The 12,944-nt window shown below is 45.6% G+C and overlaps 1 protein-coding gene across 2 annotated transcripts in view; it reads left to right on the top strand.

Moving 5' to 3' along the window:
• LOC142578898 (C2 domain-containing protein 5) overlaps nt 1–12,944 on the top strand; it is a 67,547-nt gene that overhangs the window by 8,440 nt on the left and 46,163 nt on the right. For both annotated transcript variants that reach the window (XM_075688573.1, XM_075688572.1), the window contains exons 11-13: nt 4,241–4,380; nt 7,451–7,536; nt 12,679–12,787. In XM_075688573.1, the coding sequence (XP_075544688.1) occupies nt 4,241–4,380; nt 7,451–7,536; nt 12,679–12,787 (335 nt within the window). The remainder of the gene's footprint in view (nt 1–4,240; nt 4,381–7,450; nt 7,537–12,678; nt 12,788–12,944) is intronic.

Raw genomic sequence — 12,944 nt, 5'->3', positions numbered from 1 at the left:
TCGGCGATGGGCTGTCACCATAGCTTAACTTTTTGACAACAGGTCAGCTACTATAGCTTCTTCTGAGTGCAGTGGTATACATTAAAACTGACAGTTCTCTGTTTATCTCGCACATCGTTGACCAATACAGAAGGCATGTGCAACTGACTTTTCTCTTGTTTTTATAAATACGTTTATAGCTTTAAATCACAGTGCCATTGGGCCTCTGAATCTGCAGCTGCAATAGCAATTATGCAATAGCGTTAAGGAGCCCATGTCGCAGGAAATCCGGCATCGGCAGCAGCAACTGGCGTCCGGCGTTGGGCATTGTTTCGACAAAAACATTTTTGAGCCACACATACCCAGGCTGTTCATGTGACGCAGGGAATCCACTGAACTAATTGAATTTCTTAAGCTAAAATACGTGGAAAAATTGTAAACTGCGACTTACACACAAGCTACAGACATGATAGCGCTCGTATTGCAATTTGAATATATGAGAAAACATCATTATGTTACCCGAAAACTCAGACAAACCCCTTTTCCAGTGTTTCTACAATGCATAGACCGGAGAAGGCGTCCGCCATTTGCGCACGCCGGTGCGTAAATATCTCAGAGTCCACAGAGTGGCGTGCCCGCTTCCTTGAAACACTTCCAGATAGCGCTCGCCTCTGCTGCATCGCGGCCCATGCAAGAGGCCGCATTTCGACCAGGGAGCCCGCCTTCGTGCATAGCGTTCGCTGTGAGCGTTTTTTGGTAAACATTACGGTCACATAGGCTGCAGTTGCCGGGAAGCGTGAGCAGTCGGGGATCTTTCAATGCTATTGCGTTCCACTCTTAAAGGCGAAGCTTAAGCGTCCTCCAAATTTTTTCAAACATTTTTCTTTCTTTTTTTTGCTTAAGTAAGCAGAAGCAGTTGAAGCAGATAGTCAAAATGCTACTATATGTTTAGTTTCCTGAGCTCCCCACGGTTGGTGAAAACCTAATAAAGCAGCTAACTCATCACTCTACGGCGTGAAATGAGTTAACCAATATGTTCACTCATTTACATGGCGTCACAGCGGAGGCGTAATACTTTCAGTATGTGGACATCTCTAGCAAATTATGTTTTGAAGCCTGGATGCACAGAGGGCAACTGCAGTGCAGTTCTGTGGGTGGGGCGCGATCTAAATTGTTAGGTTGTCACCAAGTGGAGGATATGATTTGATTGTTGCTTTTGAGCACTTGCTATAGTAACCCTTCCTTCCCTGCACAGGTAACTCAACTTTCTTGGGTCAAAAATGGCATGAAAATAACTTTTTGGTTCCTAATTGCACGAAGAGAGAAACCGCATTGTATAAAGTGACCCTATCGTAGAATGTGCTGAGGGTTCTGAAGGATGCATTATGAGTGGCAGTAGAAACAAGTAACATGGGACTGATTTAGTTTATCAGAAATTCTTCAGGAAAGTTATACTAGTTAATATACACATTGTAACATTCTAATGAAAATAGCCTGTATGCTCGTTAACATCTTGAACATCTTTAGCATCATGTTAGCATCAACTTTCTGGAATGTGTGGAATTTTCAGTGCGCCTTGTTTGGAATGCAATGATCTTGTTGCAAGAACCTCCAGCTACACTGAAGAATAAAATGAATGCTTGAAGTTGTACACTTTTGCATAGTCCTGAGTTTTCACTTTTGATGCACTGTATGTGGTGTTTCTCTGCATTAGCTTTTCTGGCCATTCACCTCCCTTGCACCTGCTGTCTTTCTCGCACTAGTGTTACTCCTGCTCTCTTTGCCTATTTGTTGTTTGTGTTACAGTGATCATTGCATGGCTGCTTGTGCTCAGTGTTGTCCTGTGTGTCTTGGTATGTGCTCACAGACACATTTCTCAATTCTTTAACAATTAATCTCTTGTGCTAGTGCTGGCATGTCACCAAGTAGGGCATAATATTGTAGCTTTTTATGAAAGGGAGTTGCACCTTGCATAGCTGACAGTTATGATAGCATCGCCTTTCGCTCAATACATTCCAGCATAAGATGGTATAGCAGCTTGATATCATGATGCTTTGTTCCAGCGCAGATTATCTTGTTACTATGTTAGAAAGCCATGCAGAGGTTTTTGCAAGAAGAGACCTTGAAAACACCCAAAGCTGTCATAGAAATGGTGATAGAAAAGATAAGAAAGCAATTACAAGAAAAAAAATCTGATGTTGTAGCTTTACATTTTGTTTGTGTCCCCATATTCTACAGCACTGGTTCTTAGCCATGGATGTGTTGGGGACCCCCTGGGGTCTGCAAACTCCATTTGAGAACCACTGTTCTAGGGAACAATAAGGGGGAACGGGTCACAACATGAATTGATAAGACAGAAACACAGCAAATGCAGTGTGAACGTGTAAACGACACTTAGCGGGGAACTGGCAGTTAAGAGCTACACAAATTTGTTTTGTCTTTCATGATAGTTTTGTGATACCCAGCTTAGAGAATTTAATTGATTTTATGAAGCCAAAGTTGTGCATTTAAGTGAATTTATTGTTGGTGGGTCACATTGGATTTGTAAACAATAAACGCGTCAGACGTCAGAAAGACATGCCCAGTAGCTTAAAGGAAAGGACTGAGTGTTTTGTTTTTGTTTCTCAAGCTTAATTCAGGCGATATTCTCTACAGTTTGAAAACACCTTGTGCATGCTTGTAAGTCACTTAGTGAAATATTTGTTTAAGTGATCTCTGTTGTCATGCCATGAAAATACCTGTGGTAGCTTTGAGTTCTTATGGAATGTTTATTATTGTGCAGCAGGTAATGATTTCCTGTTGAAAGCATCACCATGTAGCAAGCCAGTGCAATAGACAGCCTAAGTCCATGCTTGTTCATTGTAAATAAAGCTAAACTCTTGAGTACCAGATGTGTGGTTGAGCTCATTGAGCATCTTCTAAAATATAATACCAGTACACAAACTAATGCAGTAAAATTTGTCTCTAATTATGCAATATAATGTGAGAACAAAGAGGCTGTTATATGAAATTACATCCGGGCATTGGTTTAGCCTTGCATGTGCACTAGTAGTCAAAGTAATAGTGGTGGTTGTGTTGCTGGCAATGTGGTGCCCGAGTGAAATTGTAACATATGGAAGGAAGTTAGTGGCATCGATTGGCTGTTTCCCTTCATGTACTATACCAGAAGCACAGTTCAACGCGTCCTGATGCTAGCTTATGGCTTGCTGTCTGTAACCATAACAGTGCATTATGCACTTTGTAACCAAGTGAACAAACTTAAGTAATATGGCTGGTCTGCGAAGCATTGCCTTAGGTGATAAAGAAAGCAAGCACAGCGGTTGACAGTGTAGAAAGATGAACAAGACGAGAAGGTCTTTTCACACTATCTATCATTCGCCATGAACATTCACCAACTAGCCCACCTAAATGTAAACCTAAATGAGCCAAGTGCATTGTGTTAGCTCCTTCCAAATTTCCATGTTGTTGACTCACTTGCTGTCTTCAAGCTGGGATAGGAGGTTCATAGCTGATAAGAGATCTCTAGCCAGTGTTCATATAGGCAAAATTTTTAGCCTACAAGAGTAAAAACGAGTCTCCCAATGCCTCTGTGTAATGCTTGAGGACCCAACATTTTAGATCAACATTTGTATTTGCACCCCCTTTTTTTTTTCTGGAACCAAGACTCTATGTGTAAGAGACATGTATCCTCATACAGCCATGCCAATATTAAGCATGGAACACCTTAAGATGTTTCCTTTGTCCCATTATTCTCAAGTCAGTGGCCACACTTTCCTGCAGCACTCACTCTTTTGCTGTCTGTTCACAGCCAACCCCTCCACAGTGCCAGCATCAAGGCGTAGGAACTTGATGGGTGCGTGTTGTGGCATGCTCTATGTCTGACAGTGTCCTCTGTCTCTGCTGCTCTCTCTCTCTCTCTCTTTTTCTCTCGACCCTTTTCTTTTGCCAGAGAGCTGCCCCTTCCCCCTCTGCTCCCCTTGTCCCTGCAGAGGCCTCCCCCCTCCCCTCTGGTTGTTCGCTGTCACACCCGCATGCCCTCTTCCCCCGCTTGGCTGTGCACGACTGCACCTCGGGTGCGGGTCAGCCCGGGCTCCCCGCACGGTGGCAGCAGCCGGCGTGGGACGCCCTCTCCACGGGGTGCGGGTCTTCTGGCATCGGCCCAGTCCCTGCTGCTGCAGGGGGCAGCAGCCCTCCTGCCCCCTGCGCCTTTGGGGGCGCCCCTGCGCAGGAACCGCTCGGACACACTCTGCCCCCCGCCCAGGTCCCCCTCCGAGGAGTCGCCCCCTCACCCCCTCCCTTCACCCCCGAGGACGATTCCAGTGGCTGCGCTTTCGAGCATCCCCCTGCAGAGGGCTTCGGACCCTGACCTTCATACAGGTGGACCGGCTGCCGCTGCTCTCAGTATGTGTTCTTCTCTACACTAGGGTGCCAGCTGTTCGCAAGCTGTCACACCTGTGATACAGATGTACTGTATTTACTCGCGTAATGATCGCAGGCCTGAATTTTGTCGTCAAAATTAGTTTTTTTTATTTCCCATGTAATGATCGCACCCCGAACTTGCCGCAGCGATATGTTGTGTGCCAAGTCTAGCTAATAATGATTGCGTTATCTGTCGAAGGCTACGCGAATTACTCTTCAAACCAAGCGGTCTGCACGCACCAAACATTCTTAAGCAGATGCCCCATTTCATTCCTTTCATCACTTCCCGCACTTCCATGACAAAAAGAAAAAAAAAAGCTACAACCAAACTTGCCTTTATTATGCGTAGGCTTTATAATGGTTGTGGTCAACAACAACAACAAGAAAGGCACCTTTCGATTCTTCTCATCTGCACTCATGGGCACGCAACAAATCACGAGCGGAAACGATAGCAGCCATGTTTACACTGATACGTTAGAAGTTTACCTTATTCATAAGCCGATGCTTGTAACACAGCTAAGATACTTGCCCACTGTTAGGGGAAACGTGCCGTATTAGGATAGTAGTGAAGACAAATGCCGCAGTTTCCGCAGCATGCCCGCCATGTGTTCCTATGTCAATAACAGCTAAGCGCGCCCATCTGTTTCTGTCCCCGCAAAGTGGACATGGCTACGTTATTGCCGCAAACTTGCCGATATTAATGATATTATTCATTACTGATATGGAAGAAACTGTGTCAGTGCACGTAATGTACTCACGAGAAGAAAAAAAATCGCATTCGGCACGTTCAGCTTACTCCGCCGGCTGCCATTTTTGTTTTGGTGTCCTGTACTACATACAGCGGCAGCCGCCTATTTTTTTACCTGTTGTCATCCCGCAGCAAATGCGGGATGAAAAAAAAAAATTTTTTTGCAGGAAATTTAACTCGCGTAATGATCGCACCCCTGAAATTTTTTTACAATAAAATGCAATCATTATACGAGTAAATACGGTATACATGCACAGACACACAAACACACTGCTTTTGCATGCCCATACTCTCAGTGCAGACAGTTGCATAATGTGGGAATGTTTTGGATGAGTTGTCTGCCTGCATTCAGGTTTCTTTCTCTGCATCTACTTTGGCTGGTTTAGCTAAATAGCATATGTTGAAATTCACAAAATTCAACATTACCTTGATAAAGATCCGTGTAAAACTTGTATATCTATCTGTTGCCAATTTTTAGCAGATTGAATAAAATTTTCTAACAGAGTGCAACAAAAATAAAACATACATATATTTGCCAATATTGTACTGGCTGTGGTAAGTGTTAGAAAGTGCATGACGCACACTGATCTGCAAAATAAACTACTACATACTTAATTTAACCTGATATCAGCTAAGTGAACTGTGGCAAATACAAACTGCATGGACAGCTTGCAGCTAGGTGTCACCGTCACCACAATTCCTTTAGGATGCAGTGTAGAAAGAACAGTGCCAGTGCAGTTAACGAAGACATGCAGCAGCAAACAGATATTGTCAATATTATGCAAGTTCTGATGCTTATGTGTTACTTTTTCAGTTTTGTTGTGCAGTAAGTACAGCTGCAGGTGACAGTGCACGATTTTAAGATGTGGCTGAAGTGGGCAGCAGAGGATAAGTCGCATAGCTGACAGACATAAGCAGCACCAGTTATTTGCATTATACCTGTAGGCTGGCCAACTTATTGACCATGTTTTGTACACTATTCCTATGTGATGTATTGTGCTAGAGTTGTGCAGATCCGTAAAGAAGGTCTGCTGTTACATGGAGCAGTTAGTTAGAAGTGTAACTTGAAGATTTATTCAACCTTTTCCTGTAAAAATGATTGATGTGAAGCATCCTTTGATAAAAAAAATAATATTGCAAGCTTTTGTGCAACATCTGAAACCTAAGTGGCATCAGAGTACTAGTAGTAGGGTGTTTCCTTCAAGAATGGACAGTAGTGTACATTGGTCCTTTGCAATGGGAGATTGGTATAAGGGGTTTGAAACAATGTTTTTAAGGCTCATTCACACTGGAAACTCGCACAGGTCACACGACCATGTCGGTCGTAAAATAATCAGTTGCAGGTGGTCACTTTGGTTGGAAAGTGAGTGTTTTTGGACAATAGCTCGGCTGCTCCATTTTTCAGTTGCAAGCCTACTGAACCAATCAGCAGCGCAGGAGCAGGTCATCTTTACACGCTAATGGCTCATTCACACTGGTGATTTACAGAAGTAGTGCGACCAACTGTGACTGGCAACTCAAAAAACTCATGGCAACTGTCGTTCACACCGGCAAGGGCTACCTGTCTTGTGATTGATGCCGTTTACATCTGCTCGTATCGCTATTGCCATGTAAAATAAGCATCACTGTATACAGACTTCATCTTCCTGCACTGCTAATTAATTCAGTACATTTGCAACTGCAGTCACACATCTAAAAAATTGAGCCGTGAGCGACTGACCTTAAATGGTTGCGTGACCTCTGTGAGTCACCGGTGTAAATGAGAGCTAAAACTTCTTTTATATGGTGATGGTGTTTCGAGCCTTGGTTTTTGTACAACATCAATCGTGAGATGTTTCGGTGTGGTGACAAGCAGATCAAGCTGGTCAGTTTGAATATCAGTCACCTTGAGTCGCTCCTTCATTACCAGTCACATTTGGTTGCGTAACCTCTGTCACTCACCAGTGTGAATGCATCCTAAGGCTTCACGTTGACTGGTTGCACTGGCTTGGTGACTGCAGTGTTATGCTGCTGAGCACTGGGTCACATGTTAGATTCCAAGGAGCAGGGTGGCAGAATGCAAAAATCTTTCTACTTATAGTAGTTGAATTCACAGTAAATTACCCTCAGGTGGTCGAAATTAATCCAGAGCCTTCCACCACAGCATCCTTCTCCTAGTCCAGTGGACAAGTGTCACTGAAACTTTAGGTTATCAGTGCTTAGTGTAGATTGGAACCATCCCAGTTTCATGAAGTTGGGGCTGACTGCCTGCTATATTTTACAGATGCTATCGTTTCTGTACTGTGTTTTAATGTACCCCAACAGGTGCAAGCTCTGGTAGTAGCACCGGTGGTGGACCAAGGCAGTTCATCAATAGGCCAGCGCTGGCTCGGGAAAGTTTGGAAATGCTGGTGAGTCATCCTTAACTTAAACATACACAACATAGTGTATCCTATCACACTCAGAAATACGTTTAAAAAAGGGCTGCTCATGAGGACACAAGCAGATGGGCGTGAAGAGCATTGAGCATAATGGCTTTATCATTTTGGTGAGTATGCTTCTGCCATGTTGCCAGCAGTAAACTCCAACACACTCTTTTTCTAGCCAATAAGTTTTAACAATCTGACCATCCCAAAAAGGTTTATCATATCCCCACTAAACAACAGCTGATTCTGTGCGCTGAAAGGCAGCTCTTGCATCTAAGCATATTGAGAAACGGAGTAGCAAAAGGCACTGAGAATTTCAAATTTTTCAGTGAGTGAGGCTTCGTGATTCCAGCCTCAAATACAGTCGAACCCGACTGTATCGAACCCGTTTACATCAAATGATTTTGGATACAGTCGAACTAGGATATAGCGAACCCGCATATTTCGAATTATTGGCTATATTGAACACACAGATTACCCCCTTGAAAATATTATGTAAAAGTATAGGACAATTGCGTAGTATATCGAATTTCATTTTCGTCGGACATTCGATATATTGAGCGCCGCGCCGTGCTGTGCCCCTGGAAGGTGCGCTTTTCCCAGACATTCGTGTCCGGTCCTCAGGGGAAAACATTTCCGCAGAGCCAGTCAGCAGGCTCCTCCTCTGCGCATGCGCTGCCGTCGCCTAGCGATGGAGACACAGAGCCTTTCCCCCGTTCTTGCGCCCCACTGGCGCTAGCTCTCTCGCTCCTCCTCTACCGCTGGCATGTGCATTGGGCAAGGTCATTGGAGATCAGCGAAGAGAGTGCGCAGCACGGAGACCCGCAGTGACGTTCCCAAGCCGCGCTTCCTGGGAAAAAGGAGAGAGAGAGTGAGGGGTCTGGCACGGTCGCTCATGGGCCAGGGGAGACAAGAGAGTCAGAGAGGGTTCAAAAAACAAAGCGCGAAGCGAAGCGGCGATTGCGCCCACAGTGCCTTCGACGGCATATTCTGCCGATCTTTATCCCCGCTCTCTTTTTTTATTTTCCCTTTGTCGTTCCTTCGCAGCCCCGTTGACTGCCGCTCGAACAGGTTTCGCTCGGACTGCTCCATCTGCGCATCGCGCATTTTGTGGTGCGTACCTGTGTTTCAACGTGCCGTGTGTAGCATGTGTGATTGCGGTCATCTGGTGAGCTATGGCATCTGCGGACATAAAAAAGAGGAAGAATCTGGACTTTGCAAGAAATCTTGAAGTAATCTGGCGTGTCGAGAATGGAGAAAAGAAGTCCTCCATGGTGGACACATTTGGCATTCCGCGGAGTACTTTAAGTACATTGTTAAAAAACAAGCTGGACATGAAGCTTAAAGCAGGTGAGGAAAGTCGCTCGGGAGCGTGTCGTGTGCACCCTGCTGCTTTTGACAAAGTGGAGAAGGCACTCTATACGTGGTTTCTTGAAATCCGAGCGAAAAATATTCCCGTGGATGGCCCGATGTTAATCGAAAAAGCCAAATGGTTTGCTATAGCTCTTGGCGAAGAGAACTTTTGTGGTGGCGCTGGATGGCTGCAACGGTTTAAAAACCGCCACGGCATTGTAGGAAAGGCCATTTCAGGTGAAAGTGGAGCTGTCAGCAGCCAGGAGATGCAGCAGTGGCTTTCTGAGGAGTGGCCGAAGATCACTGAGAAGTTTTCGCCTGCAGAAATCTTCAATGCAGACGAAACTGGTCTCTTTTGGCAAATGTTGCCGAATAAGACACTCGCTCTTCGTGGAATCTCATGTCACGGCGGTAAAATAAGCAAAGTGCATGTGTCGGTGCTGTTTGCAGCCAACATGGACGGCTCGTACAAGCTACGGCCTTTCGTGATCAGGAAGAGCAAGTCACCGCGCTGCTTCAAGAACTGTAAACAGCTTCCGGTCCGCTGCGGCTGTAATAGGAAGGCCTGGATGACATGTCAACTTTTTGTTGAATGGCTGCAGGCTTGGGACGCTGAGTTGGGCAAGTCAGGCTGCCGAGTTTGCCTTCTGGTAGACAAATGTTCGGCCCATCAAATGATTTGCAAGCTGCAACACATCGAACTGAAGTTTCTCCCGCCGAACACCACAACAAGACTGCAGCCCCTTGACCAGAGTATCATAAAGGCATTCAAGGTAGGCTATCGGAAGCGACTTATTCAACGGCTCCTCGTAAACCTCCGCATGGGAACCGATCTCAAGATTGACCTGCTCGGCGCGATCCAGATGATTACCAGCGCTTGGGGCGACATGAAGCAGGCCACAGTAGCCAACTGTTTCGGCAAGGCAGGCCTTGAAGTGGCCGGAGATGAATGTCTGGAAGCTTTAGATGACAATGACTGCTTGGAGGACGTGTTTCGCAACTTGTACAAGCTTCCTGGTGCTGTCCCTTCCAAAGTTACTGTTGATGACTTTATTAATGCTGACAGCGAAGTTCAAGCGGGAGCCGACCTCGCTGATGAGGACATTGTGGCCAGAATAGCTGGCGTTCAAGGTGGCGATTTCAGCAACGACGAGGGCAACTGTGTTCTTGAAGAAACACGTCCGTGCACAGTCACTGAACTGGCGTCAGCGTTCAGCCTGATTCGGCGCTGTTGCGGCGAAGTGGAAGGCACTGGGCTCTCGAGAAGATTGAGACTATAGTGTTTTAATCTTTATTTCCCAGAGGAAAAAGCAGCCCGAAATTAGGGATTTTTTTTCCGTGAAATAAAGCGCTTTCATATTGTGTGCACATGCTATGTGATTCGTGCCTGTTGCAATCGGTAAGCCACAATTTTTTATGATCGCGAGTGCTTTTTTTGGCCTATATCTGTATATTGAATTTTCGCTATATCGAACTATTTTCCGTTCCCCGTCGAATTCGATATATCCAGGTTTGACTGTATCGAACAATTTCTGAACACGGTATAGTTACAATGAGTATATATAGCAAAAAATTACACTTACATCGAACAAAAATAGAAACGACCGCCAATATATGGAATGTCAAGCGGCAGAAAAGTGCCCCCAGAAGTAGGCTCTCCCTCGCGGTGGCGGGGAAACCCGGCAGCGTGGCTCCATCCAACCGCTCTCCCTACTGTGACTGTGCTGTGTCGGGCGAGCTGGTGACACCTCCCCTGCCAAAAATGATCCTGGTCCGCCCGCGGCGCTTGCTCAGACAGCCAATCAGAGGCTCTTGTGCCTTCATCGTGCAAGATGGCGCAAGTGTGAGTCATATGGCTGCTTTTCTGGTTCATTGTGTTTGTGCCTTGTGGGCCTTTTCCTACAGTGTTGCCGTGGTGAAGCGGGAGAATTCGCTTTTTGCCATGAAGCTCGAAATCATAAATCGGGTCGAACGCGGTGAGAAATCATTTGTCTCCGCAGCATGCAAGATTCCGAGGAGCACTCTCAGCACTAAAGCAGACAAACTCGCAATCACTCGCGACCCGCTGGCTGTGGCGCCCGACGCATACACATGGCCGTGTACGAGTGGTTCATCCGAAATTACTTCAGACGTGCTGGCTTCCATGTGCCTGGTGATGACTGTAAATTCTGATGAGTGCGAAGAAGCCGTTGCCTGTGTTGCCGAATCGGCGGTCGACGAGTTTGTGAGGGCAGGTGATGGCGTGCCGTGAAGCTCGAAATCATAAATCGGGTCGAACGCGGTGAGAAATCATTTGTCTCCGCAGCGTGCAAGATTCCGAGGAGCACTCTCAGCACTAAAGCGGACAAACTCGCAATCACTCGCGACCCGCTGGCTGTGGCGCCTGACGCATACACACGGCCGTGTATGAGTGGTTCATCCGAAATTACTTCAGACGTGCCGGCTTCCATGTGCCTGGTGATGTCTGTAAATTCTCATGAGTGCGACGAAGCCGTTGCCTGTGTTGCCAAATCGGCGGTCGACAAGTTTGTGAGGGCAGGTGATGGCGTCGTGACCATGGGAGAGCCTGAAAATGAAGACTGCATTGCTGACATTATACCGGGCACAAGTGAAAGTGGGCACAATGAGGAAAGCAATGGCGGTCCTTTGCCCACATCCTCCGAAGTGATTGGTGTGCTCGCACTAGTACGGTGCTTCTGCGCGACTGTAGAAGGTTGTGGCCTTAGCTCCTGTGACTCCTTAGACAATGTGGAGATGTGCGTGTGTTGCAGGCAGCGAAATTGCCCAAGCAGAGGAAAATACAGGACTATTTCAAGCGAAACTACGCTGGTTTCATCAATTAAGTTATTTTTATAAATGGTATCTGCTTTTATGACATCCAATTCTTTAGCAGGCTTATATTGAATTATGCTCTATATCGAACTGATAGGCATTCTTTTGCGAGTTCGATATAGCGGAGTTCGACTGTACGTTTCATGGATAAGAACAATCATATGGTTCAAATGCAAGGTCTCTCTAGTGGCTCAGTGGTGTTGGCATTGCGCTGCTGAGCACCAGGCCTTGGCATTTCAAAGGGGGCGAAATGAAAAACGTTCCTGTACCATGCCTTGGGGGCACATTAAACAACCGGGGGTGGTCAACATTAACCTTGTATGCTCTGCTACAGCAGCTTTCATAACCCACTGTGCACTTTCGGGACGTTAAACCTCACAGCTTAACTTAAACGCAGTCTATCTGAGATTTACTGAGCATTTCAGAATGTGGCCTGGTGTAAATCATTGTTGGCAGAGATGCCATTACATTGTTGCTTACTGGCACTGCCAGAAAAGGTCCAGACGGAAAGTTTAATACTTTCTTGTGATTTTGTCATCAGTAGTGCAATATATATCAAAAGCAGGGCCATGGGATGCCGCTGGGAGTTGCGCTAGATATTGGTTGGCTAAAACAGAGGCCAAATTGTACATAATTCTGAGCGTCTACTTGACTTTCAAAGTACAAAAAAGTGTAGAAACGAGTTCATGTCTGAAACTGTGACGTAAAGTTGGATGTTGCACATATACTACAAAGCTATCTGCAATATTGATGCCATTGCAGGGCTGGGAACCGGTGATAGTCTATAATTTTGCCAGCAGTTGCTATTCATGTTCCTTAATGTGCACCTCCACCTTGCATTTTTGTGATTAAGAAAATTAACTTCTAATCAGGATAATGAGAGGCCTACTGCTGTCGGCATATTACACAATTTCTTACCCCATGCTTTGCTCATTGATACAGGAGTACCCCTTCATCACCATGAAGCACTTCCCACAGGGCTTCATTCAAAGTATCGGAGGTGTTGTGTCTGCAAGATCTGTGAAGCTTCTCGACCAAATCAACAATCCCGGTAGGTTGTCTTCCACTTTTACTTGTTTACTGCATCAGCATTGCTTAATTTTCAATTAATATGAATTTTCGGTTCATTTGTATACCGTGTGAGATTTTACTACTACAGTAAAATCTCGTTAATACGACCCTCACTAATTCAGAAAATCGGATAATTC

This window comes from Dermacentor variabilis, chromosome 4 (genome assembly GCF_050947875.1).
Source record: "Dermacentor variabilis isolate Ectoservices chromosome 4, ASM5094787v1, whole genome shotgun sequence".
Lineage (NCBI taxonomy): Eukaryota > Metazoa > Arthropoda > Arachnida > Ixodida > Ixodidae > Dermacentor > Dermacentor variabilis.
Note: the sequence above shows the minus strand (reverse complement) of the source record. Positions and strands in the feature narration are given on the sequence as shown.